The sequence below is a fragment of the Budorcas taxicolor genome, chromosome 19 (assembly GCF_023091745.1).
Source record: "Budorcas taxicolor isolate Tak-1 chromosome 19, Takin1.1, whole genome shotgun sequence".
Lineage (NCBI taxonomy): Eukaryota > Metazoa > Chordata > Mammalia > Artiodactyla > Bovidae > Budorcas > Budorcas taxicolor.
This window is the reverse complement of record NC_068928.1, coordinates 27,298,738-27,326,363: the sequence shown is the minus strand read 5'-3', so window position 1 is coordinate 27,326,363 and position 27,626 is coordinate 27,298,738. Positions and strand designations below refer to the sequence as shown.

The 27,626-nt window shown below is 46.2% G+C and overlaps 1 protein-coding gene across 1 annotated transcript in view; it reads right to left on the bottom strand.

Annotated features, from left to right (window-relative positions):
• DNAH2 (dynein axonemal heavy chain 2) overlaps positions 1 to 27,626 on the bottom strand; it is a 102,539-nt gene that overhangs the window by 15,376 nt on the left and 59,537 nt on the right. Inside the window, exons 39-62 of the mRNA XM_052658273.1 lie at positions 21,233 to 21,451; positions 20,909 to 21,026; positions 20,561 to 20,697; positions 19,901 to 20,038; positions 19,652 to 19,810; positions 17,511 to 17,663; positions 17,244 to 17,335; positions 16,771 to 16,969; positions 16,394 to 16,618; positions 15,200 to 15,304; positions 14,341 to 14,529; positions 14,058 to 14,143; positions 13,791 to 13,921; positions 13,487 to 13,636; positions 12,971 to 13,138; positions 12,623 to 12,783; positions 12,236 to 12,375; positions 10,844 to 10,976; positions 10,595 to 10,734; positions 7,977 to 8,187; positions 7,640 to 7,756; positions 7,330 to 7,471; positions 6,351 to 6,520; positions 6,121 to 6,237 (exon numbers count right to left, since the gene is read on the bottom strand). Coding sequence (XP_052514233.1) covers positions 6,121 to 6,237; positions 6,351 to 6,520; positions 7,330 to 7,471; positions 7,640 to 7,756; positions 7,977 to 8,187; positions 10,595 to 10,734; positions 10,844 to 10,976; positions 12,236 to 12,375; positions 12,623 to 12,783; positions 12,971 to 13,138; positions 13,487 to 13,636; positions 13,791 to 13,921; positions 14,058 to 14,143; positions 14,341 to 14,529; positions 15,200 to 15,304; positions 16,394 to 16,618; positions 16,771 to 16,969; positions 17,244 to 17,335; positions 17,511 to 17,663; positions 19,652 to 19,810; positions 19,901 to 20,038; positions 20,561 to 20,697; positions 20,909 to 21,026; positions 21,233 to 21,451 — 3,600 coding nt within the window. The remainder of the gene's footprint in view (positions 1 to 6,120; positions 6,238 to 6,350; positions 6,521 to 7,329; positions 7,472 to 7,639; positions 7,757 to 7,976; positions 8,188 to 10,594; positions 10,735 to 10,843; positions 10,977 to 12,235; positions 12,376 to 12,622; positions 12,784 to 12,970; positions 13,139 to 13,486; positions 13,637 to 13,790; positions 13,922 to 14,057; positions 14,144 to 14,340; positions 14,530 to 15,199; positions 15,305 to 16,393; positions 16,619 to 16,770; positions 16,970 to 17,243; positions 17,336 to 17,510; positions 17,664 to 19,651; positions 19,811 to 19,900; positions 20,039 to 20,560; positions 20,698 to 20,908; positions 21,027 to 21,232; positions 21,452 to 27,626) is intronic.

The window sequence follows — 27,626 nt, the reverse complement described above, 5'->3', positions numbered from 1 at the left end:
AGGGTTGTTGTGAAGGAAAAAACAAGGTCAAATATATGTGATCAGGTGAGTTTTCTTTCCTGAGCCTCTACCACTCCACCACTCCTTCCTTGAGCCTGGAAACTACTTGGTCATGAACTCAAGGCTGAGGGAGAGACGGGCCTCTCTTAGCACAAGGATAAACCACACAGGATGTTCTGACAAGAGAGGACCAGATAGCACAAAAATAACTGCCATTCCATGTTGTTGAGAGAGTGACTCCTGAGTTCTCATCACAAGGAAATTTTCGTTTTTTCCCAACTATTGAGGTTGACTTCCAAGAACTTGGGAATGAGATAAGTAGCTCTCCAAGGAATTATTATTATTATTATTTTTGCCTGTGCCAGGAGGCATGTAAAGTCTTAGTTCCCCAACCGGGAATTGAACCCACGGCCCTGCAGTGGAAGCGTGGAGCCCTAATTATTGGACCACCAGAGAATTCCCTCCAGGGAACATTTTTTAAAGCAAAGTGGAGATTCAAAATGTCACCCTTGAGTGACTTGAGCATCTAAAGAAAGAAGGTGTCACTCAGGGATCAGATGGGCCACTCAGAGGCTAGCGGCCCACAGGAAAAGGGTGCTCTGGCCCTCACACACATGTGCTGGGTTATCTGGTAGGCTCTACTGCGTGACACTTGTCATCAGGCTCACACAAGCACCTCCATGCACTGAGCAACACTCTGATTATAATTTGGCTTCCTGTGGAGACTGGGCTCTGGGGAGGCAGCCAACCTGTGTGATAGACCTATATTTCATTATTTATTTTGCATGTTTTCACTGTTTTGATTTTCTACACAAGAAATATATGCACAGGGTTAAAAACCTAAATAATAAAATAAAAGAGATGATAAGGAAAAGCAACGGTCCTCTAGCCCACTTTGCTACTTAGTTCCATTCTTCAATAGCAAATTATTTTTTAACCATGTCTCTTTTTATTTCTTCAAGTAATTACCTCCCTATCTCTGACTGTTACGCTTATGCAGCTACTGGATGTATGTGTGTGTATATATATATATATATATATATATATGCAGCTTTAAATTTTTGCAGTTTTAATCTTTTTAATTGAAAATAATTATGAAAAATTTCAAACCTAAGAGAAAGACTAATATAAGCAATACCAACACACCCAGCACCCAGATTTAACAGTTGTTAACATTTTGATGTATTTACGCCATCTACTTGTTTTTCACCAAAGTATTTTAAAGACTGTTACAAACTCATGACATTTCAACTTCAAATACCTCATAATGCATCTCTTTTTAGAAAAGGACATAGTCATAACACCGTTATCACACCTAACATCTTTAACTTTTTTTGAAAATAACTTGTCCCATTTGTATTTTTTTTTTTTTTGAATGGTGAATATGTTTCACACAAATCAACATTCCAAAGTAGGAAAAGTGTGCCGGGGTTTGTCTTCCTCCCACTCCCGACCCCAGCTCCCAGCCCCAACCTGAGAGGGAACCACTGTCATCAGTTTCTAGTGTAACTTTCCAGACTGAGTCCATCAATAGTAAAGAAAACGTAAGCATCGTGAGGGGAGCGCCACATTCGCCACTGAATCAGACCCAGGTAGTGCCCAGCACTCAATAAATATTTCTTGAATGGATGATTTTTTTCAAAAAGATAAATGGTAACATTCAATATCACTGTTTTATACTTTACTATTTTTCACCTGTCTTCAAATCCATTTTTGTCAAGCTGTCTCATTCTTTTTAACAGCTGTAAATTTTGTGTATGATGGAACCACAATTTATATGACAACTTTCCTACTGATGGACATTTGTGTCTTCCCAACGTTTTCTATAATTAACGAAGCTGTAATGAGTATCCTTGTCCTTGCATAAGCACATCTTGATGCTGCTAGTCCTTTCCTATTATAATTGTGTTTACTTTGTGAATAGGTAACTTAAAAATTCAAGAGGCATGAAAGCATGAAAAATCTTCCTCCCAACACTCTTCTCCATCTACCCAGCTTCCTTCTTGAGGTAGCCAATGTGACCTGTTTCTAGTTCATCCTCTACAGATACTGCAAGTATATTTCATACAGCTGTTTCCTGCTTTATCAATGTTAGACTATTTCTATGGACTTAATGCTATGATAGATGAAGATCTGATTCCCTTATACCAACACACCTCCTCCCTTTCTCTCTACATCTAGTAGTTTTTTCTTTTTTTCCTCAAGTATCACAATGTTTATTGATAGATACAAGTTATAAAATCAGGACATGAACATGATTGGATAAATTAAGTGGACTTCATTTCAATACTATAATAAGAGGGACCAATTAAAATTCTCACCATTTGTTTCACACCCACAAAGACCACTTCAAGGGCATTTAGAATCTCTCAAGGGCTTCCCAGGTGGCACTAGTGGTAAAGAACCCACCTGCCAGTGCAGGAGACAAAGAAGCAGTTTCGATTCCTGGGTTGGGAAGATTCCCTGGAGGAGGCCACGGCAACTCACTCCAATATTCTTGCCTGGAAAATCCCATGGACAGAGGAGCCTGGGCGGCTACAGTTCATAGGGTTGCAGAGTCGGACACGACTGAAGCTAGTTAGCAAGCATACACAATCTCTCCAAATTTCCTAATAGTTCCTAATCTCTCCTACTGGCTCCCTTTATATAATGTTAAATAACATTCTAGTGTTATAAGTAATAAATTTCTATTTTTTTTGTTTGTTGCCACTGTGCAGGCATGTGGGATCTCAGTGTTCCAACCAAGGATCAGGAATTGAACCTGTGCCCCTGCAGTGGAAGTGCAGAATTTTAACAACTGGAAAGTCCCAACACACTAAAACTGTGTTCTATTTTATCTGCTGCAAAAGCACTGCCCTGTCGTTCCCAGCTATGTCCACTTCCCCAATTTTTAGGCGGTACTTTTATTTTTATATCGTTGAGGTTGACAGTCAAGAGAGGCCACAGTGGGTCTTCTGTGCTCCATCTCTAGACTGATTATAATGGTCAAATGCTAACAAACAGTCAATGTCATCATGATCCGGGTTGGTGCCCAGTGTCAACCAGGCTGGGCTGCTCATGTTGAGACCCACTCAGACAGGTCACTGTGTGGGCCAAACTGGTTGTTAAATACTTTTTCTATTATCCCTGATGTGTTTTTTCTTCCAGAAATTCTTATGGGTTGGCTGTATCTCCTCTCTCTCTTCTGTTTTCTGTCTCTGGTTTTGATTTTTGTATTATGTTCTGTGATGCTGTCCTCCCACCCTTCTACCGAATGTCACACTTTGATCATTTTTAAATTTCCCAGAGTTCTTTCTTTTCGTTTGGCCTTTCCTCATCCTATTTTTGTTCTGTGGATGTCATTTCTTTCTTAATCACTCTCTCTGATGATACTAATTAGATGAGGTCTGCTTTTTTCAAGTTTTCTCCATAACTTGAATTTTCTCTGGGTTTATTTTTTCCTTTGGGGTCATGGCTTGTTATGATTTTTTTGTCTTGGTTGTTCCCTTGTGTGTTGGAAGACTTCCTCCAGGATTTTTTCTCACCCTTCTCCAGGGGAGGTGGTGACTGATCTGACTGGTAAAATTGGAAAGAGTAAACTGGGAATGCTCAACTGAGCTCATGCCCTTTCTTTTTAGGGGTGAGCACAAGTCCCACTCTGCCCCCCCAACAACGCCCAAGACCAGGTAAGTCTGTCTGAGGATGGGGGTCCCCACTAGGAGGGCCACTTGCTCACAGACATCTTCCACATCCTCCAGCCTAGGCTTTATAGGTGATATTTTGGCCAAATGCCTTTCATTTCTCAATTTGCTTAGAACTCGGGCATAGAATAAGACTACTGGTTCTCAGATAGATCCCTTCAAGAGTATACCTTTTGGACTTTCCTGGCCATCCAGTTGTTAAGACACCATGCTTCCAATGCAGAGTGTGTGGGTTTGATCCCTGGTTGGGGAACTAAGATCCCAAAACCCACATGGCATGGCCAAAAAATGAAAAAATGGAAAAAAAGAGAAAGTGAAAAAAACAATGGCACAGGTTTAAAAAAAAGAGAGAGTATACATATATGCAGACCAGAAAACCCCCCAAGACATTTTTTACAGTGCTGGGGGTTTCCTGATCAGACTGCAGCGTGTGAACAGGTGTTCTGAGTAAGGTGAGTAAGGTGAGTAAGGCTCATGTTAGGCCCTGTGGGTTTTTACACTTGTGTGGTTGACTTTTAACTTCTGTGACTTCAGTGAAAGTCTTTAGGCCAAACCTGTGTTATTTTGACCTTGGCAGATGGCTGTAGCTTTGTCTATGAATGAGTGGCTTTCTCTATAGAGACAGGATGTTTGAAGCAAGACAATTTCTAGGAAATGGGGCTTGGGCAGGGGAGAGATGTAGTCTGCAAGGGTGGCCTTAAGAGTTCTGTGGTGGAGGAAGAGTCTGTTCTGGGACTTCCCTGGTGGTCCAGAGGTTAAGAATGTGCCTTCCAATGCCCAAGATTAAGTGGGATTAAGTGACTTGCTGGTTACTGCCAGCGCTGGGGCTAGAACCCCACCTCCTGATTTCAATCCCCCACCACCTCGGTTCATCATTACCTCTCAACCTCTCTTGAAATCTTCACTCTTTTACTCTTTTTTTCAAGCCTAAACACTCACAGGTATGGCCATCCATTAGGAAAGGTTTCTCACCTCTGGATGAATCATATCCTGGGCCAAATAATTAGGGGTTGTCCCCTTCACATGTGGGGAAAAAATGGGCCTGTAGGGTCAGCTGCCAACAGCGTCATTCTCGGGAGAAGCATTTGTAGGGCACCTCATGTTAGGTCTCTGGTGGGGGATCTCACACCACATCTTGAGGACTTCTAGTTGGTAACAGTAAGCAAACAGGGAACTGAAATTTCTCCTTTGTTACTGAAAGTGTAAGATGCAAATTCAGCTTTCAATAGAACTTCAGAATCAGGCATGCTGAGCCACCTGCTTGCAGCTAGCACTGTGCTAACCCTGGACTCCTGCCAGTCCAACTAAGTAAGAATCTCTGAGGGAGCCTGGAAATCAGCCGTTTGAAGCCTTCTTTCCCGTCAGAGTTGCTCAGAGATGGGAAACCCTGAACACAGCTCTAGAGGTCTGGAAAGGGGCCCAGAGTCCAGCTATATTACATTTCAATCCAAATCTTGAGTAAATAATTTTAATCATTACTCATTTGCTTGGATCCCTGAAAATATGTATTTTCCCTAGGTCCGATTCTGACACACAGCAAAGGTTAGGGACCCCTGGTTTGGAAACTGCCCTAGAAGCCCCAGAAATGGGTCAGAATGGAATCCTCTTTGCGTGTATGCGTGTGTGCACGCTGGATCTTGGTTGCAGCACATGGGCTTAGCTACCCCGAGGCATGTGGGATTTTAGTTCCCTGATCTGGGATCAAACTGGTGTCCCCTGCATTGGAAGGCAGAAGTTACTTTCAAGGGAGGGGAGCTGGTGATTAGAGAGCAGAAGTTGAAAGGGAGAATTCTTACTGGATACGTTTTCGTCCTTTTGAATGTCAAACCACGTGGATATATTTATACTACCTATTAAATCAATGATAGAAAATTAAATGATAGACTGGAAGAGTTTTGAACTCTTGATAATAGCATTTATATTCTGCCTGATAGGAGAGTTACTTGTGCATGTATCTGGAAGGCGAGCACGTTCTGGATTATCTAGCCCTCTCACAGGAAATAACCCTCTCTACCTCCAGATGACAACCCCATGTTCCAACACTCTCGTATTCCTCCAGGTCCAAGCAGCAGTGTGACATCCTTGCCCCATCCCCCGAGCAAAAACCCATTTGCCACACAGATTTCATCAGTTACTGTCTCAAGGACCTTCTCCAAAGGGCCCCAACAAAGGATGGCGAACACTGCTAGCTACAGGTCAGTTGTGGGAAGAGCTCCCCGGAGACAGCGCCCCTGTGCCTTTGTAATCGTCTCAACTGACTTAGCTTTCTGAGCCAGAGGCAGCCGTCTAAACAAGGCGCAGAGTGGGAGGCAGACAGGACTATAAGGAGGAGGGGGTAGAACTAGACAGGGAGAAATAAACACAAAGGAAACATCCTAGAAATCGGGAATCTGGGAGAGCTACCACCTCGGAAAATGGAAAACATAGGTACGAGGCTCACCTCGCGCAGCTTCTCCTGAGCCTCAGCCAGGGCGGCTTGCTTCTCCTGAAGCTGGGCCAATGCAGCGTTCATGCGGATCCGCTTGGGCTCCACCACCCGATATAGCCGCCCGTAGAGCTGCGGAGAGACAGCAGGCACCCTCTCACTCGCCACCACTCACCTGCCATGAGCCTTCCATGCCCCTCCTCCCACCCGGCCTCACTGCTCCCACCCCGCCTGTCACTGCCTACCTCCATGGCCCGAACCCACATGCAGAGGGACTTGGCGGCCAGTGACACGCGGCCAATGATGTCAGGCTGGAAGTCGGGCTGGGCGCAGTAGGCTCCGATCTTCTTCAGGACCTTGTCTGAGATATTGTCTTTATCGAAGTGGATCAGTGATTTGATGAAGTTCTGTTCCCCTGGGGGATGAAGATTGGGGACCTCACCTCCACTGCTCAGGCACAGCCACATGATTCCTGGCCTCAGTTCCCAAGGCCTGACCTCATCCCACAGTCCCTCCCCTGGCCGTGCTCCCTCATCTAGACCCTTGAGGCTCCCAGAGCCTCCACAACCTCCCCAGCCTCTCCTCCCATCACGTACCTTCCACCCTCTCAGCCTGACCACTCATCCCACACACCATTCTGTCTATATACTTTGCACTTTCTTCTAGGGCAGGAGTCACCAAACTATAGCTTACAGGCTATATTCCACCAACAGAATGCAGAGCAGGAAAAACATCACAAGAGTAAGACAGACCTTTGTTTTCCCTTTTCTGATTCTTGTCCTTTTCAGGGGTGGGGAGCAAAGGCACTCCTGTCCTTAGATTCTGTAATATATTCCAATATCCTTACAACAGCTTCTCCCTCTGTGTGTGTGTGTGTGTGTGTGTGTGTGTGTGTGTGTGTGTGCAGCTGAGTCATGGGGCATGTGGGCTCTTCTGATGAAGGATTGAACCTGTTCCCCTTCACTGGAAGTGCAGTCCTAATCACTGGACCACCAGGGAAGTCCCTCTTTCTTTTTTCTTTCGTTTGCTTAAATGAAGATGAGCTACCTACAACCGAAGACCTTAACTGATGGTTATGCCGCGTCTTCCCCACCAGGCTCTGTGCTTTGAGAGTGGGCACAGTGCATCCTTCATCTCTATCTCTCTGAGTGCCTGATGCCCAGCAGATGATCAGAGGAATGCTGGGTGGGCTGGCATAAATTACCTTCCAGTTTCCTGGCTCACCTAGCTGCCTCTTGGCCTCTGCCCAGGTGGGATCATTGCCTCGAAGGATCATGACTGCCTGCAACACCATCTCCACCTGGGCCGGGGGCCGTCCGTATGACTTGATCTCTCCTATGTCCTTCTTGTTCAGAGATTCCAGGGCCTGAGAAAAGGGATGAACTTGAGGACCAGAGTCAACTCAGGTGGCAAGACGGGTCCTTTATGGAGACAGGACTTAGCTGAAGTTCCCCTCTTCTCCTCCCTTCCAAGGGGACTTTGAGAACAAGGAAGGCCAGCCCAGTCTCCTTCCTGTGCCTTCCCGTCCTGATACCCGCATGGCCTCTTCCAGGGCTGGTAATGCCTCTTCCAGATCCTTCTGGGCATTGTCAGCCAGTGCCTGGCACTTGACTTCCTCAATTGCAATCTTCTCGCTATTGGCTGTGACAGCCTAGGGATGAAGAGAAGACGAGGGTTTTGTCTTCACCTTGAGCAGAAGTGGGGGTGATGTTGCTAGTGGTAATGATGCAAGAGAAAGCTAAAGAAGACTTGAGGAGTGGAACTGGCACCCCCTGCCCTATAACTGATGGAGGCTGGGAAGCCCCTCTGCCGGGTGGGCACAGGGAATAGGAGACGTGAGGGGCAGGGGCGATCTGGGGGGGCGGGGGCACCTTCTGCTGCTCATCTGCTTCCCGCTTCTGCTGCACGATGATGACCAGGTACTCCTCGCACTGCTTCTGGAACTCAGCCACCTTTTTCTTGGCATCCTCCAGCTCCAAGGACATCACTTCCACTTTTTCCCTAGTTTCATCTATCTTAAACAGCCCTGTCCGCAACTTATTGGCCTGGTCCAGCAGCTCCTGCCGCTTCTCCGCCAGCAACCTAGGGGACAGAGTAGGATCAGGAACCCCAGGAGTCTGGGTCCTCACCACCACCCTAGTCAGATCTGTATCATTTCCTTGCCTGGATCATTGCCAACAGCCTCCCAACTGGTCTTCCTGTTTCTGGACTCTCGTCCCTCTCATTTATTCTACACACCATTGTCAGAGTTGGCGTGCTGGCTACCGTTTTCACTGTACCACTTCCCTACCTGAGGCCTTTCCACTGTGCAGCGATTCCCCACTGTGCAGCAGGCAATGGGGCTGCAGTGAACCAGAAAATACAAGTTTCTCTCAAGGGGGTGGCCATCCCTGGGCTTCAGTTCAATTCAGTTCAGTCGTGTCCAACTCTTTGTGACCCCATGAACTGCAGCACCCAGGCCTCCCTGTCCAACACCAACTGCCAGAGTCTACCCAAACCCATGTCCATTGAGTCGGTGATGCCATCCAGCCATCTCATCCTCTATCGTCCCCTTCTCCTCCTGCCCTCAATCTTTCCCAGCATCAGGGTCTTTTCAAATGAGTCAGCTCTTCACATCAGGTGGCCATAGTATTGGAGTTTCAGCTTCAACATCAGTCCTTCCAATGAACACCCAGGACTGATCTCCTTTAGGATGGACTAGTTGGATCTTCTTGCAGTCCAAGGGACTCTCAAGAGTCTTCTCCAACACCACGGTTCAAAAGCATCAATTCTTCAGCACTCAGCTTTCTCTATAGTCCAACTCTCACATCCATACATGACTACTGGAAAAACCATAGCCTTGACTAGACGGACCTTTCTGGACAAAGCCCTGGGCTTCAGCTTGGTTTTTTCCATTTGAGAGTGAATGTGGAATTGTATTGCCACAATTTCTGACGTTTTAAGACAGACTGGAAATCTGGAGTTTTCCAAGGCTTCAAGTTTTAAATGTTGGCAACTCATTCACAAAGTTTTAATGTTGTGCAGTCCCCCCAGAAAAGTCTAAGAAAGATTGTTTTCTGAACTAAATACTAAATATGGGCTTCCCAGGTGGTGCAGTGGTAAAGAATCCTCCTGCTAGTGCAGGACACACAAGAGATGAGGGTTTGATCCCTGGGTTGGGAAGATACGCTTGAGTAGGAAATGGTAATCCATTCCAGTATTTTTGCCTGGAAAATTCCATGGACAAAGGAGCCTTGGCAGGCTACAGTCCATGGGGTCGGAGTCAGACATGACTGAGTAACTGAGCACGTAGGCACGTGCATGTAAATTGCTTAACACGGTGACTGGGAAATCATAAACAGGATGTGAATCTATGGACCCAGGGAAGGCAAGGACTTGATTTTGTTAACTGGCATATATGTTCAGTTCAGTTCAGTCGCTCAGTCGTGTCCGACTCTTTGTGACCCCATGAATCGCAGCACGCCAGGCCTCCCTGTCCATCACCATCTCCCAGAGTTCACTCAGACTCACGTCCATCGAGTCAGTGATGCCATCCAGCCATCTCATCCTCGGTCGTCCCCTTCTCCTCCTGCCCCCAATCCCTCCCAGCATCAGAGTCTTTTCCAATGAGTTAACTCTTCGCATGAGGTGGCCAAAGTACTGGAGCTTCAGCTTCAGCATCATTCCTTCCAAAGAAATCCCAGGGTTGATCTTCAGAATGGACTGGTTGGATCTCCTTGCATATATATTACAAGTATCTAAGACAGTGCCTGGCACAGAGTACATGCTCAGAATACTTGTTAAATGAATGAATTAATGTTGGCTATCATTATTATTACAAATGGCTTTTTCTTCACCTTGATTGAAATACTAAATCCAATAAACATGAGGGTTTTTTTTTTTAACGTTTTTCTTATAACCTTCGAAGCAAATTATTGTGTTGTGCACGTAAAAAGACAGTCAATACAACTTAATGAATGAATATATAACTTGGGAATTGTGGAAAGTCTAGAAGATATTAAAGGCAGAGAGAAGAGGATATATATTGCCAAATATACCCATGATATAATGTCACAGTTGCAATGTGATTGGGATCAGGGACATCATTATTCCAGGAGACAAGGACACAGAGCTATATAAAGGGGTCACTGCCAGAGGGCCCCTGAGATGGCCACGTCCCCTGGAACCCCTCTCTTGGTTTAACTTCCTGGACAGAAACAAGCCCCCCGCCTCTCTGCCATTCAGTTCCCAGTCCTCAAGTCAGTCCCCTTGGCCAGCTCCTGGATATTTTCCAAGACATTGTTTCACCGATACCCCTCAAAAGACACCAAGCTCCTGGGAATTCCCCAGTGGTTCAGTGGTTAGGACTCTGTGCTTTCACTGTAGAGAGCACGGGTTCCATTCCCAGTCAAAGACCTAAGATCCCACGTGCCACAAGGTGCGGCCAAAACAAAACCAAAAAATCCACCAAGTTCCCAGGCCCTCTGTGCCCCTTACTCTTCCATCATACTTTTTATATCCAGACACAAGTTCCAGGTAGTTAGTGGGTGTGACGTAGTTGTGTCTTCGAAGTTCCAACAGCATCTTCTGGGAATATGTGGCCACTGACCAGTGCATGGTGACGAAGATCTGGGCCACTTTCTTGTGGATCTGAGATCAATGCATAGAAGTTATGAGACAGAGCAAGAGTAGAGGCAAACGGAGAACGGAAATGGGTGGGAGTGCAGGGGTTGAGGAGAGATGGGGAGGAGGGCCTCACATTCTCCTGGGTCCCCAGATCGGCTCCCATCAGGTACTTCTCAGCCACCTCCAGCAGGGCCTCGCGTGGCCACTCTGAGAACCAGTTAATGGTTGTGCAGTTCACCAGGGCTGGGTATTGGCGGATCCAGTTCCTGGCAGGGGTTGTGAGAAGCGGTTAAGTCCATTCGCAGACTCGGCCTTCAGCGATGGTCTTTGCCACAAGTTCACTCATTCCCTAGGAACCCCGAAGCCCCATCCTTGTGCTCCTGTGTTGCCTTGTCCAGATTCTGCTCCCCTCAAAGCTGGTTTGGTGCATGATTTAGAAACAGCTTCTGGGGTCAGAAAGAGCCAGTTTCACACCAACCAAATATGGATCTTGGTCAAGTGGCGTAACCTTTTGAACATCAGTTTCCTCACCTCGAATAAGGAATAACAAAGCATACTAACTAGAGTTGTTAGGGGATTCAATGGGGTGACACATACAGGATGCTTAGCCCAGAGCTTGGTACACGGGGAACACACCACAAGCCAAAAATATTCAAAGATAAACAAATTGGTGACCTCAACTGCCTCTCTGCATAAGTTCTCTGTCCTTCCCCTCCTTTCTGATGCCCTTGAAAATACGGAGTATGGATCTCATGTGGTGGAGACACACAGGTAATATTATTCAGCCTTAAAGGGGAAGGGGATTCTGATGCTGGCTACATGGATGAACTTTGAAGACATTATGCTAAGTGAAATAAACCAGTCACAAAATGACAAATACTGCATGATTCCACATCTATAACGTATCTAGGGGTGGTCACTCACAGAAAGTAGAAGGGTGGCTACCAAGGCCTGGGGGTGGTGGGAGAAGTGGGCAGTTCCCACTGGGTATCCAGTTACAGTCTCAGACAAGAATGCTCTGAGGATCTGCTGCATAGCAGTGTGAATGTACTTAAAACCAGTTAAAATGGTAAAATTTAAGTTTTTTTTTAAACCACAATTTAAAACTTGAAAACGAAAGAAAAAGAAAAAACAGCCTTCACCTTCCAGAAAAATAAACAAAACTGATCTACCAAAAAGGAGAGGATGAGTCCCATGTAAGTAACAGGAAGTTGCTGAAAGCAGGCACAGGCTGGGACTTGGTGGTCCAGTGGCTAAGACTCTGCGCCTCCAACGCAGGGGGTCCAGGTTTGCTCCCTAGTGAGGGGACTAGATCCCACATGGCACAACTAAAGATCCGGCAGGCTGAACCACGCCCTGGTGCAGGCTGCGACAATAAGACGCGGAGACACGTGGGCGTGGCGGGACAAGCTGGCGCTACTCCGGAGTCTTGGGGGCAGAAGGCAGGGAGACCAGGAGCGGGGAGGAGTGGCCCCCCAAACACACACCAACTCCCGAAGGAGAAGAAGGCCGACACGGGAGTCACCTGAAGGGGTCGCCCACGGGGCTGAGGCAGAGGACGATGTGCAGGTTGTTCCGCACGCGCTCGATGAGGTAGGTGAAGAGGCTGTCCGAGGACTCTGGCACCTGCTCAGCGCGCGCCTGGTCTATGATGAGCGTCTGGATCTGGTGAACGCCGCCACAATCAGAGGGGGGAGGTTTCCAGGACAGCACCCAGGGCGGGAGGGAACAGCGGGGCACACGGGGTGTGGGTTTTAAGGCCGCTCTGCCCACCAGGGTCCGGGGAGGGAAGAAGGCCCAAGAGGAACAGTTCTTCCACCTAATGGAGGAGCTGGAGAGGGGGCGCGACAGCGGCATCCTCTGGACCTAGGAAAGCCAGAATCAACTGGTAGTGGGTGTAGAAGCATCGCACCTCTTCGAATTCATCCGCCTTATAGAGATTCGGGACCTCGCCCGAGCTAAGGATGTTGTTGATGTCCTCTAGGAATGATTCGTCAGCAATCTGGGTGTCCACGAAAAGGAACGACGTGGCCTTGAGCTCCACCCCAGCCTGGCGATACAGACGCTTGATATCTGGGCCAGGGGAGACAGAGACCTTTCAGATTCACCCTTCTGTCTGTCTTTCCTCTTCTATTGATTAGAAAGCTGTCCCCCAGCCAGGGACACATACAGGACACCATCTTCCCTACCTGGCTTCCCTCCCTCCTGCTATTTCACTCTCAGTCCCAAACCCACTTCCGTCTCAGAAACCCAGCCTTACCTTCTCGGAATTCCTGCCTCCGGTAATGTTTGGTGACCTCAATCTGGAAGGTGATGTACTCGCAGATGGATGAGGCCAGGCGGGCCAGACTCTGCCGCCCGCTGCCCCCAATGCCCACCAAAAGCATGTTGCCCCGAGGCTGTCCAATGACCCGCACGATCCGTGTGACTGGAGGGAAAGAGGGAGGATAATGATTTGGCTGAGCAAGCTCAGGGGACCTCCAGGCCCTAGGCTGGGGGCTGGGACACCTGACGCTGCAGTAGAGGGACCCACCAGTGTGGGAAGAGGTTAGTGCCTGAAGCTTGGGTAGCAATTCACCATTCAACCTTCACCATGTCTGTTAAATACCATCATCAAAGAAAAAATGTCCACCCATGGACACAAGCGCATCTGGGGTCAGGGAGGAGGGAAACTTCTGGGGCTCAGTTTGAGAAAGATCTGGGAAGAGATCCCCATTTCCTTGGAGTACCCTGTCACTGGGATGCTGGAGAAGGCCCGGGAACAGGAAGTGCTTACTGTGCTCGATGGCCTCTCGGAAGAGCACCAGCTGCATTGGCACGACAGCGGGTGACAGGTTGTACTCATTGAGTGCTGTCTCCATGGCTGTCTTCAGGACCGTCAGATCCGTCAGGTCCTCGTACACCTTGGGCTCCCGCAGGAAGTCCCCTGGGCCATGGCAAGAGGGGAGAGATTCCAAATGCCTGGTCCTCCCCAGGCTTCCCCAGAGGGCCCTTCCTCCCTGGGCCCCAGTGCCCCGCCTCTTCTTCTAACCCGTCTCCTAAGACTCTCCAGCCTACAGGGGCCACAGCTCCTGGCTCACCAAAGATGGGAGAACGTTTGTTGGGACAAAGGTTATGAAACGTCAGGTCAAAGAAGGAGCCGAGTTTGTCACTTAGGATGCTCACGAAGGCTTCCATGTCTGCGGCGTCAACCAGTCGGTCAGAAAAGACTCTGTTGGGAGGGAACTGGAGTTAGATCTGGGATTGAAGAGGAAAGTGGCCCTGGGGAGGAGAGCAGGGGATGGGGATGGGGGAATGGAGGCTTGGGCTTGGGGAGGCCTGGGTCTGGTGGGCCACAGCACCCTCACCGGAAGCATTCGTGGATCCAAAGTCGGGTGATGCTGGACTTGGTATCGTGGAAATCTTTGTTGGCCCTCAGCATGCCCTGGAACACCTGGGAGAGGGGCGTGGCCAGTGGGATGGAGGGAGGGAAGAGGGTCCCTCCAGAAGTTCTAGCGGAAGTGGCATTCCGGGATGGGGTGATTTGGGGTGTGTGGGATGCTCCCACACTCCGGGGCTCACTTTGAGGAAGGGAGAATACCTCCAAGGAGGCTGTGCTTGGCCCAGGGGCAGGGTCAGATGGAGTTTCACCTTGGAGATGTCTCGAAGGTTGAAGAGGTAGTGGATCTTGGCGGGTGTGGGCAGGAAGCGTTGCACCACAGTGTTGTACACGTCCAAGGTGGCCTCGGTCACCACGTTCCCAATGGGCTTCACCTCTTCCTCAAAGTCCTGGAGCTTCTGGTTGATCATGGTGCCAAATATCCGGATGATCTGGGACTCCTAGAAACAGGCCCTCAGACTCAATCTCGCAGCTCCTGGCCTTTTAGCCAAGGCGGGGACTTGGGTCAGTGGAGTAAAGTACTTGGGAACAGAGTGGGGAGGGGCACAAAACACCCCTCAGAAATCAAGAGAAGTCATACTTTAGTGTATTTAAAAATCAGAATTAATGCAAACTGTCCACAATGAACAAATGCAAACGTTTTAAATAAAGACAGGATCTGTACTGTTGGTTTTTCTTTTTGCCTCGGGCTCTCATGTAGCTCAGCATGGCACTATACTGATCTTGTATTTGTTTAAAATGTTGGTGTTTTGTTCATCCTGAATTTTGGTACTGATTTTTTTTAATATTGCATTATTATTTGTCTGGATTTCTGAGGTTTGGGGACACCCCTGGGTTCTTCCCTTGCCTCCCCTAGCTGCTCTAGTCTCCTCTTTGGAGGGTGTGCCTTCCCTTCATCTGCTTGGGCCCCACTCTCTGCCCACTGGGACTGTCAGGCTTCACACACCAGAGCCAGCTCAGCAGAAGCAAAGATGCCTGCAGAGAGCAGAGAGTCTCCCCTCCAAGTATCAGAGCTCCCTGAATGCAGCTTGTGATCTGTGCCCTCGTTCTCTAGGACACGGGTGGTTTTGCCTTCTATGGCCCCTCCCCCAGCCCCCAGGAAGCCCTCACCGTGGGGAAGGTCATGTTGATGATGTTAAATCGACTCTGCAGCCTTGGGGAGATGACAGTCCGTCCACCCCCAGGAGGGCCCATGGCGGCCATCAGGAACATGTCCTAGACAGCAAAGACCAGATGGGTCGGGTGGGGTTGGGGGAGACAGGCAGGAGGAGGGGAAAAGGAGGGGCAAAGAAATAGGGAAGATGTAAGAGGAGCCAGGAGGAAGAGAGGGAATGGAGGGACAAACGGGAAGAGGGAAGAGCAGGAAGAAACATGGAGTAATGGGGATGAAAAGGTGAGGGAAAGGAAGGGGTTTGGGACGCTTTTAATGTCCACAGAGTTACTGAGGTAACTAATTTGTTCTTATTTCTTTCTCTTTTTTTGGCCATGCCATTCAGCATGTGAGATCTTAGTTCCTTGACCAGGGATTGAACCTAGGTCCTTGGCAGTGGGAGCGCTGAGTCCTAAACAATGGACTGTCAGGGAATTCCCTATTTGTTCTTATTTCATCATTATAATCCATGTTCCCAACTTGGAAAATAGAGGTAAGTTAAAAAAAACAAACCACACACAACATTTGATAACATCTTCTGGACATTTTCTTCTATTTTAATATACACATATATTAATATATACTTGTATCTGTGTATGTATGTTCTTTCTCTGAAACATATGAATCTATTATTAGTTGAGTTTTGGGCCCTGTCAGATAGATGAGTGCCCCAGAAATCAGGCTGAAATGACTGCCCACTGATTCAGGAAAAATAAACAAGATGCTCAGGATCCCATGGGAGAACAGCCAGGACTGACAGGAGATTCCTGGATCCTGGATGGGGAGTGGAGAATTGGTACCAGGGAGGTGGTTCCTGAAACAATGGGAGGCGGAGAAGCCTGGAGAGGGGTGTTGTGGGCGGCTCTGGTTGGCATCAGCGTTGCCATGGAAGTGAGGTGTAAGAGGCCTGGGAAAGGAGTAGAAGTTGGTGGACAGGCTCCCTTGGTCACAAAGCACAGGGCAGTCAATGAAGAGAGTTACTGGCAGGAATTGACGAAGGAGCCAGATGTCTGGGTCCTAAGAAAGGCAGGACCCTCTTCTGTGGGGAGGAACACAGGCTTACAGGACTTTATCCTGGGGTCCCAGTGGAGTGGGGACAAAACCCATCACGGGAAGGAACACAGACTCGAAGAACAGATTCTCTGGATGCTTACTCGAATATACTTGATGGTCTGCTTCGTTCGATCATACCAGAAGCCGTAGTCAATCCAGAGGCGAATCAGCTCCAGCGGGGGCTGGGACCCAAACGTGTCCTTGGCTGGCATATTGAGGTCATCCATGAAGGTGATCATGCTTTTGCCTCCGAAAGGCACATAGACACCCTTGGTTCGCTTCTCCACCCTGCTCTCAATGATGCTCTGCACATTATTAGATGTGGTCTGGTGGGAAAGGTACAGAATGAACGCTTGGGTCCCAAGAGAGAAATTCGAGGTTAGAGAGGCATGTCCAGCGGGCACTGGGCTCCCAAAGGGGAGCAGAGACAGGGAGGGAGCAGGGGCTGGCAACCTGGCCCGGGGGTCCTGCCACACACCTGCGCAGACATGTTGACTGTGAGCACTGACCACTGGCTGGAGGGCAAGGACTGCAGGACACTCTGGGCAATGGAGGTCTTTCCAGTCCCCACAGGACCCACCAGCAGGACGGGGTTCTGGCTGGCCACCATGGTGCTCACCAGATAGTTGTAGCGGACAGTGTCGACGGTGGGCACCATGATCTTATAGAAGGGGGAGCTGGGGGTGGGGAAAGGGACTGTGTCTCAAGATCATGGCCCACTCTTTTCTAACTCCTGCTTCCTTCTGCTCCCCACTCTTCCTCTAGCATCACTGCTCTCTGATCACCCACCCTGCCTCCTGTGGGGCCTGGGGATCAGGCATTCTCCTCAGGGACCCTGTCCCATTTCCTCTAGCTTCTGCTTCCTGTCCTGGAAAGTCATCTCAACTCTCTTGCCACATCTCCCCCCACCGCAATCCCAAGCCTGACCCACCCCCCAGGCCCGGCTCTGACTTTGGAGGGTAGCGCCAACTCTTAGGGAGCTTATCCTCAAACGATGTCCAGCTCCGCATCTTTGGGTCCACGAAATACTCGTACACTGTGTCCTGAGGACAGAATGTGTGTCAGATTACCAAAGCCTGCCTTTGGCTTTCCCTGCCCAGAAAAAGCACTCATAGATCACAGGGAAGAAGAAAGAGAGCTGGGTGGCAGGCTGAGGCTCAAGATGTCTGAGGATCAGGGTTATAGAAAAATAGGACAGCTGAGCTGGAAGGCGCTGACCTTGTTGGGAAAAGTGCCCTCGATCTCTCGGAGGTAACTGTCGATCTTCTTGCGGCCCTCCTCATCCACAGAGGCACACACCGACCAGATCATGCTGAACACAAATGTCAGCTCTACCATGGAAGCAAAGTTCTCACTGTCAGCTGGGTTCACCTGCATGGAAAAGGAGAAGAGGAAATATCCTAAATCTATTAACTGAAGAGATGGAGACCATAATTTGAAGAGATACATGCACCACAATGTTCATTGCAGCACTGTTCACAATAGTGAGGATGTGGAAACAACCTAGATGTCCATCAACAAAGGACTAGATAAAGCAGATGTGTACAGATATACAATGGAGTATCACTCAGCCTTTAAAAAGAATGAAATAATCCCATTTGCAGCAACATGGTTGGACCTGGAGATTATCATACTAAGTGAAGTAAGTCTGACAAAGAAAAACATCACTTATGTGAAAAATCTAAAAAATAATGATACAAATGAACTTATTTATAAAATACAAACAGACTCATAGAAAACAAACATATGGTTACCAAAGGGACTAGGTTGGGGAGAGGGACAAATTGGGAAGTTGGAATTAACATATACACATGACTATATATAAAATAGCTAAGCAACAAGGCTGTACTCTATAGCACAGGATCTCTCCTCTCAATACTCTGTAATGGTCTATATGGGGAAAGAATCAAGAAAGAGCAGAAGTATGTATTTGTATAACAGATTCATTTTGCCATATACCTGAAACTAATGCAACATTGTAAATCAATTATACCCCAATAAAAAAAAACTTTTTAAGCAACATAAAGGTGAATAGAAAAGAGAGAGAGAGACTTCCCTGGTGGTCCAGTGGTTAAGAATCTGCTTTGCAATGCAGGGGACTTGGGTTCGATCCCTGGTTGGGAAACTAAGATCCCATATGCTGTGGGGTAACTAAGCCTGAGTGCCACAACTAGAGAGCCCATGCGACTCAACACAGCCAAATAAATACATGTTTTTTAAAAAGAGAGATGGAGGGGTCTATTTTGGCAACGCATCACAAAGAATTAAAATTTCCCTCCCTTCCTGGTTCTGTTTGGAAAACCATGTAGTTGTAGAGAAACCTAAATCAAAACATTTACATAAACCTACTAAGCTACAAAAGCACCACGGGAAGTTGTGCTGAGACTCTGGTGTCTGCTGTATTGAATCCAGAGTCCTTATTCTGTCCTTCTAGCTCACACTCGTACACATCTCACCATCCTCTTCTCAGGGTCTCTGCTACAGCTAAGAGGTACCACACACCGACACCACCCATCAGCCCACCCTGCCCAGCGGGGGGCTGGCTCTCCTATCTGTGTTTCTGCAAAAGTCATCCTGTTGGCATAGACTGCCCTCCTCTCTTTGTTCTGTTCATCAGCCTTCTTCCCCCAGCAGTCCTCCTCAGCAGTTGAGTGCCATTGATACTACCTTACTATCATTTTCCTACATGCCACCTTGCAAGTTCACCTACATAGTTTTAATTTATATTGATCATACCAGGAATGACACATACTGTTATAGATCCTAATTGTTATACAACTATATATTAATAGTTGAATGAGCTGGTAATGCCCTTAAAAACAATATGAACCATTTCTAGGCAGTGATTTAATCTCAGCAGAAAAATATCCAATTTTGGTCCTTACACCATAATTCTAAACTAAACAAAAGTATTCTTCAATATCAGTTAATCTGGAAATTTCTAAAGCCCCTCATCAGACTAATTGGGGAGCTCCTCCCAGCAAAAACAGTATCCCAAGGGCTCACAGATTCCAAGATTTAATACTTAATTTCAGAAGAATGGAGAAATGAGGAACCAAATGAACTATCCTCAGCTCTTAAATACAGGCAGGAAATTATAGTGAAGCCCATTGTGCTCTCTATCTGATTTGGATATAAATATATAGTTTGGCCTTGCAGCACATGTGCCCACGTGGACACACGTGTGCACGCATACACACACCCTCATACACACCCTTGCTGCCTCCACAGTTGGTGAGGCCTCCTCTTAGAGTCTCTGCTCCACTCAAGCCTCATGTTCCAATTGTGTCTCAGACACATCGTTTCCCGGACATTTTCCCGGGAGGTTGAGAGCCCTTCCTGCCCTGGCCCCCTCTCACCCCATTCTCCGGTGTGGCCAGGGCGGAGTACAGCTTGCAGAGGGAGATGATGCCGCTATATTCTGGGAGGGGCACCAGCTCATTGCAGTTGTCCTTCTTGAAGGTCAGCATCTTGTTGATGAACTTTTCGAACATATGCTGAAGGGGCTCGGCCTCCACCTGGCATTGAATGAGCAGGAGCTCTGAATTATTCTGTGCACCACCCCCAGGCCCCACTGGTTACTTCCCGCTCCTCCATCTCCTTCATACCTTTGGCCTCTTGTCCAACCATGACTGAACATAGGGCTTCCAGCCTAGGTCTGTGTAGTCGGTATACACCATCCCACAGCGAGACACGGTGGCCGGGGAGGCCACTGCCAAGTTCTCCACTTCGAACAGGAGAGACACCTACAGATATACTTGGTCAGAACCTTGTCTTTCTCTCAGTAGTAAAAACACCCAGAATTCTGATGCCTCAAGGTGTCTCTACTGAGTACCACATGTGGCAGGATGAATAAGGACCTAAGCTTTACAAATGATTTGCTTATTTAAAAAAATTAGGGCTTATTCAAGGTCATCCTTATGAGAAGTCTCTCTTCACCTCACATTGTTTGATTGAGTAGGAAAGGGTGGGCTCTTTGCAAAAGCTCATAAATTACAGCCCAGGTGCACAAGGGCAGGTCATTCCCCCATATGTCAGTGGCAATGAGACTGCCTTAGTCTCTGCCACAGCGCATCCTGGTACACAGTTCTCTATATGATTGTCCTCAGCGTCCGTGGCAGACAGGCATCTCTTCTTCAGTCTCACAGGCTGCCCTGAGTCCAGGTGTCCTCCTCCTCTTTCTTGTTCCTATAGAACTTCCTCTTTCCTCTTGGCCCTGCTCTTCCCCTTAGCCCTGCCCTGGGGCCCTCCAGTTTCCACCCCCCAACCTGCTCAGGCATTGCGATGCGCTCTCCGTTGATGAGGGTCAGCACTTTGTTATCATCCATGACGGAGTTCATGCTCTCAATCCATAGAGTGTCCACAGGGCCATCGAAAAGGATCCACTTCTCATCTGGTTTCTCGTCTTGGTAGGAGGTGGAGGAGAAGGAAACCACAGCTTTGTTACCTTGCCCTCCCTCCATGCTCATCTTCCTGGAGACGCAAGCAATTGCTTCCTGGGATCTCTGCATTTCCAAGCATTTTTTTCCCCCAAACTGAGTTTTCTATCCCCACACTGCCCACCCCCTCAGGAAATTCAGGAATCTGCTCTCCCCACCCCACGACCCCTTGGGTACCTGCACATGCCGTCCTCATGACACTGGACAGGACGCCATCCGTCCATTCATTTGTGTTGAGGTCATATTCCCCATACAGCTCCCCTAGGGACAGTGCCTTAGGGTTCAAAGGGAACTCCTAAAATAGACACAGGAAGGGAGTTTTGAGCTGCTGGCAGACACAAATCCCAGGCTGTCCCTTTATTTCCAGGTATTTGTATTCAGCCTCGGTCTCTCTCACCCCTCCCAGGCCGCCCTCCTGGTCTGTACTGCCCTCCCTACATCCTGGCGCCCCCGCCTGCTACTCAAGTCTTGGACAGCAGTCCCACTGCCCCAGCTCCGCACCCTGACAATGTTGAAGTTGGGCTCCCCCGCGCGGCACAGGGAGGACAAGGAGGACTGGAGAATCCGCCACGAGGCAGTCTTGCCGCTGCCTGTGCAGCCCACGATCATGGTGGAGTGGCGGGAATTCTTGGTTTCATACAACTGGATGACCTTGGTGAGGGTGAACGGGGTGGGCTGCAGGCCCATGTCCCGAATCTCCTGCTCAATGGTCTCCCGCAGCTGAGAGAAGGGGAAATACAGGAAATGGAAAAAAAAATGGTGAGGCATATAGAGGGCTTTCAAAAGCTCCCCAGTGTCTGGGAGGATAATACTCAAATGGTTTTAAAAAATGGCACCAGGGCCCTTTGCACCCTGACAGTTGTTCTTTCCTTGGGAAGTTGGCCAATTGCAGAGTTAAGAGATTGGGCTCTGGTGTCAGCCAGTCTGGGTCCATAGGTTTCAGCATGTGAACCTGCGTGAGTGAACTTTTTTGAGACTCAGTTTTCTAATCTGTTAACTGGGAGTCATGATAGTACTTCACCCTCAGGCCTGTTGTATTCAATAAAATAGTCAACAGGAAACACAATGTCTGATACAAAGTTCTACAAATATCTTCTAATATCATTCAACAAACATTTATTAAACCTCTAAAGTAGGTGCCAAGCAGTGTGCTTGGTGCTGAGAACAAATTAGTGTTCATCCCATTTCAGGGTCCATAGTCTAGTGGGGGAGCCAGACATTAAACAACTCACCAACTAAGTTAAAAAGAAATGCTTACAAAAGACGAAAACTCTGATTCGAGAAGATACATGCATCCCAGTGTTCATAGCAGTGCTATTTACAATAGCCAAGACACAGAAGTAACCTAAATGCTCATCAACATGAATGAATAAAGAAGATGTGGTAGAAAATAATGAAATAATGCCATCTGCAACAACATGGATGAACCTAGATATTATCATATTAAGTAAGTCACACAGAGGATTAAGTAACTCGACAGAGGATGAGATGGTAGGATGGCATCACCGACTCAGTGGACATGAGTCTGAGTAAGCTCTGGGAGTTGGTGATGAACAGGGAGGCCTGGCGTGCTGCAGTCCATGGGGTCACAGTCAGACACGACTGAGCGAGTGAACTGAACTGAACTGAAGTCACAGAGAGAAAGACAAATATCATATGATATTACTTACATGGAATCTTAAAAAATTATACAAATGAACTTATTTACAAAGCAGAAACAGAATCACAGACACAGAAGAAAAACTCATGGTTACCAGAAGGGGAAAGGGCAGGGATAAATTAAGAGTTTGAGATTAGCAGATACAGCTGCTATATATAAAATAAACAAGCACCCACTTTACAGCAAAATCACTGCAGATGGTGACTGTAGCCATGAAATTAAAAGATGCTTGCTCCTTGGAAGAAAGGCTATGACAAACTTAGATAGCATTTTAAAAAGCAGAGACATTACTTTGTCAACAAAGGTCCGTATAGTCAGACCTTTGTTTTTCCAGTAGTTTTTCATTTTTCCAGTAGTCATGTGTGGATGTGAGAGTTGGACCATAAAGAAGGCTGAGAGCCAAAGAATTGATGCTTTTGAACTGTGGTGTTGGAGAAGACTCTTGAGAGTCCTTTGGACTGCAAGGAGATCCAACCAGTCAATCCTAAAGGAAATCAGTCCTGAATATTCATCGGAAGGACTAATGCTAAGTCTGAAGCTCCAATACTTTGGCCACCTGATGCAAACTGCTGACTCATTGGAAAAGACCCTGATGCTGGGACATATTGAAGGCAGGAGGAGAAGGGGACAACAGAGGAAGAGATGGTCGGATGGCATCACCAACTCAATGGACATGAATTTGGGCAAGCTCCGGGAGATGGTGAAGAACAGGGAAGCCTGGAGTTTTGTAGTCCATGGGGTCTCAAAGAGTCGGACATGACTGAGCAACTGAACAATGTTACAGCACAAAGAACCATATAAAATATCTTGTCATAACCTATAATGGAAAAGAATCTGAAAAAGAATATACATATAAATATATATGTAATTATACATCATATAAAATATGTATAATATATGCACATATATATGTGGATTTACATATATATAAAACTGAATCACTTTGCTGTACACCTGAAACTAACACAACACTGTAAGTCAACTAGGCATTAATAAAAATTTTGTGTTTTATTTTTAAATTTATTTTAATTGGAGGCTAATTACTTTACAATAATGTAGTGGTTTTTGCCATACATTGACATGAATCAGCCATGAGTGTACATGTGTTCCCCATCCTGAACTCCCCTCCCACCTCCCTCCCCATCCCATCCCTCTGGGTCATCCCAGTGCACCAGCCCTGAACACCCTGTCTCATGCATCAAACCTGGACTGGTGATCTGTTTCACATATGATAATATACATGTTTCAATGCCATTCTCCCAAATCATCCCACCCTAGCCTTCTCCCACAGAGTCCAAAAGACTGTTCTATACATCTGTGTCTCTTTTGCTGTCTTGCATATAGGGTTATCGTTACCATCTTTCTAAATTCCATATATATACATTAGTATACTGTACTGGTGTTTTTCTTTCTGACTTACTTCACTCTGTATAATAGGCTCCAGTTTCATCTACCTCATTAGAACTGATTCAAATGTATTCTTTTTAATGGCTGAGTAATATTCCATTGTGTATATGTATCACAGCTTTCTTATCCATTTGTCTGCTGATGGACATCTAGGTTGCTTCCATGTCCTGGCTATTATAAACAGTGCTGTGATGAACACTGGAGTACATGTGTCTCTTTCAATTCTGGTTTCCTCGGTGTGTATGCCCAGAAGTAGGATTACTAGGTCATATGGCAGTTCTATTTCCAGTTTTTTAAGGAATCTCCACACTGTTCTCCATAGTGGCTATACTAGTTTGCATTCCCACCAACAGTGTAAGAGGATTCCCTTTTCTCCACACTCTCTCCAGCATTTATTGTTTGTAGACTTTTGGATAGCAGCCATTCTGACCAGCGTGAGATGGTACCTCACTGTGGTTCTGATTTGCATTTCTCTGACAATGAGCGATGTTGAGCATCTTTTCATGTTTGTTAGCCATCTGTGTGTCTTCTTTGGAGAAATGTCTGTTTAGTTCTTTGGCCCATTTTTTGACTGGGTCATTTATTTTTCTGGAATTGAGCTGCAGGAGTTGCTTGTATATTTTTGAGATTCTTTGTCAGTTGCTTCATTTGCTATTATTTTCTCCCATTCTGAAGGCTGTCTCTTCACCTTGCTTATAGTTTCCTTCATTATGCAAAAGCTTTTAAGTTTAATTAGGTCCCATTTGTTTATTTTTGCTTTTATTTCCATTACTCTGGGAAGTGGGTCATAGAGGATCCTGCTGTGATTTATGTCTGAGAGTGTTTTGCCTATGTTTTCCTCTAGGAGTTTTATAGTTTCTGGTCTTACGTTTAGATCTTTAATCCATATTGAGTTTATTTTTGTGTATGGTGTTAGAAAGTTTCATTTCATTCTTTTACAAGTGGTTGACCAGTTTTCCCAGCACCACTTGTTAAAGAGATTGTCTTTTCTCCATTGTATATTTTTGCCTACTTTGTCAAAGATAAGGTGTCCATAGGTGCATGGATTTATCTCTGGGCTTTCTATTTTGTTCCATTAATCTATGTTTCTGTCTTTGTGCCAGTACCATACTGTCCTGACGACTGTAGCCTTGTAGTATAGCCTGAAGTCAGGCAGGTTGATTCCTCTCGTTCCATTCTTCTTTCTCAAGATTGCTTTGGCTATTTGAGGTTTTTTGTATTTCCATACAAATTGTGAAATTATTTGTTCTAGTTCTGTGAAAAATACCTTTAGTAGCTTGATAGGTATTGCACTGAATCTATAGATTGCTTTGGGTAGTATACTCATTTTCACTATATTGATTCTTCTGATCCATGAACATGGTATATTTCTCCACTTATTTGTGTCCTCTTTGATTTCTTTCACCAGTGTTTTATAGTTTTCCATTTATAAATCTTTTGTTTCTTTAGGTAGATATATTTCTAAGTATTTTATTCTTTTTGTTGCAATGGTGAATGGAATTGTTTCCTTAATTTCTCTTTCTGTTTTCTGATTGTTATTGTATAGGAATGCAAGGGATTTCTGTGTGTTAATTTTATATCCTGCAACTTTAGTATATTCATTGATTAGCTCTAGTAATTTTCTGGTTGAGTCTTTAGGGTTTTCTATGTAGAGGATCATGTCATCTGCAAACAGTGAGAGTTTTACTTCTTCTTTTCCAGTCTGGATTCTTTTTATTTCTTTTTCTGCTCTGATTGCTGTGGCCAAAACTTCCAAAACTATGTTGAATAGTAGTGGTGAGAGTGGGCACCCTTGTCTTGTTCCTGACTTTAGGGGAAATGCTTTCAATTTTTCACCACTGAGGATAATGTTTGCTGTGGGTTTGTCATATATAGCTTTTATTATGTTGAGGTGGTGGTAGTCACACAGTCGTGTCCGACTCTTTGTGACCCCATGGACTGAAGCCTGCTAGGCTCCTCTGTCCATGGGATTCTCCAGGCAACAATATTGGAGTGGGTTGCCATTTCCTTCTCCTATATTGAGGTATGTTCCTTCTATTCCTACTTTCTGGAGTGTTTTTATCATAAATGGATGTTGAATTTTGTCAAAGGCTTTCTCTGCATCTATGAGATAATCATCATATGGTTTTTATCTTTCAATTTGTTAATGTGGTGTATTATATTGATTGAGTTACAGATATTAAAGAATCCTTGCATCCCTGGGATAAAGCCCACTTGGTCATGATGTATGATCTTTTTAATATGTTGTTGGATTCTATTTGCTAGAATTTTGTTAAGGATTTTTGCATCTATGTTCATCAGTGATATTGGCCTGCAGTTTTCTTTTTCTGTGACATCTTTGTCTGGTTTTGGTATTAGGGTGATGGTGGCCTCATGGCATGAGTTTGGAAGTTTACCTTCCTCTGCAATTTTCTGGAAGAGTTTAAGTAAGATAGGTGTTAGCGCGTCTCTAAATTTTTGGTAGAATCCAGCTGTGAAGCCATCTGGTCCTGGGCTTATATGTATATATGTATATAATTATTATATATAAATAAGTTATTATAATTACATATACACATATATATGTGGATTTACATATATATAAAACTGAATCACTTTGCTGTACACCCGAAACTAACACAACACTGTAAATCAACTAGGCTTCAATAAAATTTTTTTAAAAATAAAAAATAAACGAATGCTTATAGAGCCATGACACATGTGGGTCCCAGAAGAGTGTGACCTTTTAAAATACACAGCCAATGCAACCAAATAATTTCAAACATATGCAGGATTTTACTTGTATCTCTCAAACACACTAATAGGCCTCACTTTTACTATGTCCTTCTACTGTCTGAGAATTAGTTGTATTATCATGTTTGTGTGTATTTATGTGTGTGTATGTATATTGAGCATCATGCCCCAAGTTTTTTTTTTTAATTAAAAAAATATTTATTTACTTGGCTGTGACAGGTCTTGTTGCAGCACACTGGCTCATTAGTTGTGGCATGTGTGATCTAGCTCCCTGACCAGGGATTGAACCCCAACCCCCTGCATTGGGAGTGCAGAGTCTTAGCCACTGGATCACCAGGAAAGTTTCTTTATCTCCATTTTTAACAAGGTTTTCTCCTTTCCTCAACTATATTTTGTGTCCCCCAAACCAGAGACCTACTATTTTTACCCTCTAGTCTTCTACCAAAGTGGAAAAGGGACAGCCATCCAGGGACACAGAGAAGGGGAGACCTGCCCTGAGACAGTTTGCCTCCAATCCTTCTTATTTTAGCTACATCCCCTTTACTCAGTGGGCTTCCCTGATAGCTCAGTTGGTAAAGAATCCGCCTGCAAAGAAGGAGACCCTGGTTCAATTCCTGGCTCAGGAAGATCCCCTTGGAGAAGGGACAGGCTACCCACTCCAGTATTCTTGGGCTTCCACAAGTCTAATTCCTTTACTCAGTGGCTCAGTGGTAAAGAGTCTGCCTGCAATGCAGGAGACGTGTGTTCAATCCCTAGGCCAGGAAGATCCCCTGGAGGAAGGCATGGCAACCCACTCCAGTATTCTTGCCAGGGAAATCCCATCGACAGAAGGATAGGCTACCCACTCCAGTATTCTTGGGCTTCCCTTGTAGTTCAGTCCACAGGCGGGCTACAGTCCACAGTCCATAGGACTGCAGGGTCAGACATGACTAAGTGACTGAGGATTAGCACCCTCAACACCTACTTCCTACTTAACAATTCTTCCTACTTCCAGCCTCTCAGGTTTGCTGAGAGTCACAACACAAGTCACTACTTGACTCATTTATTTCCTATGTCTATACTTCTGTTGTTATCGCCTCTCTCATTCACTCCATC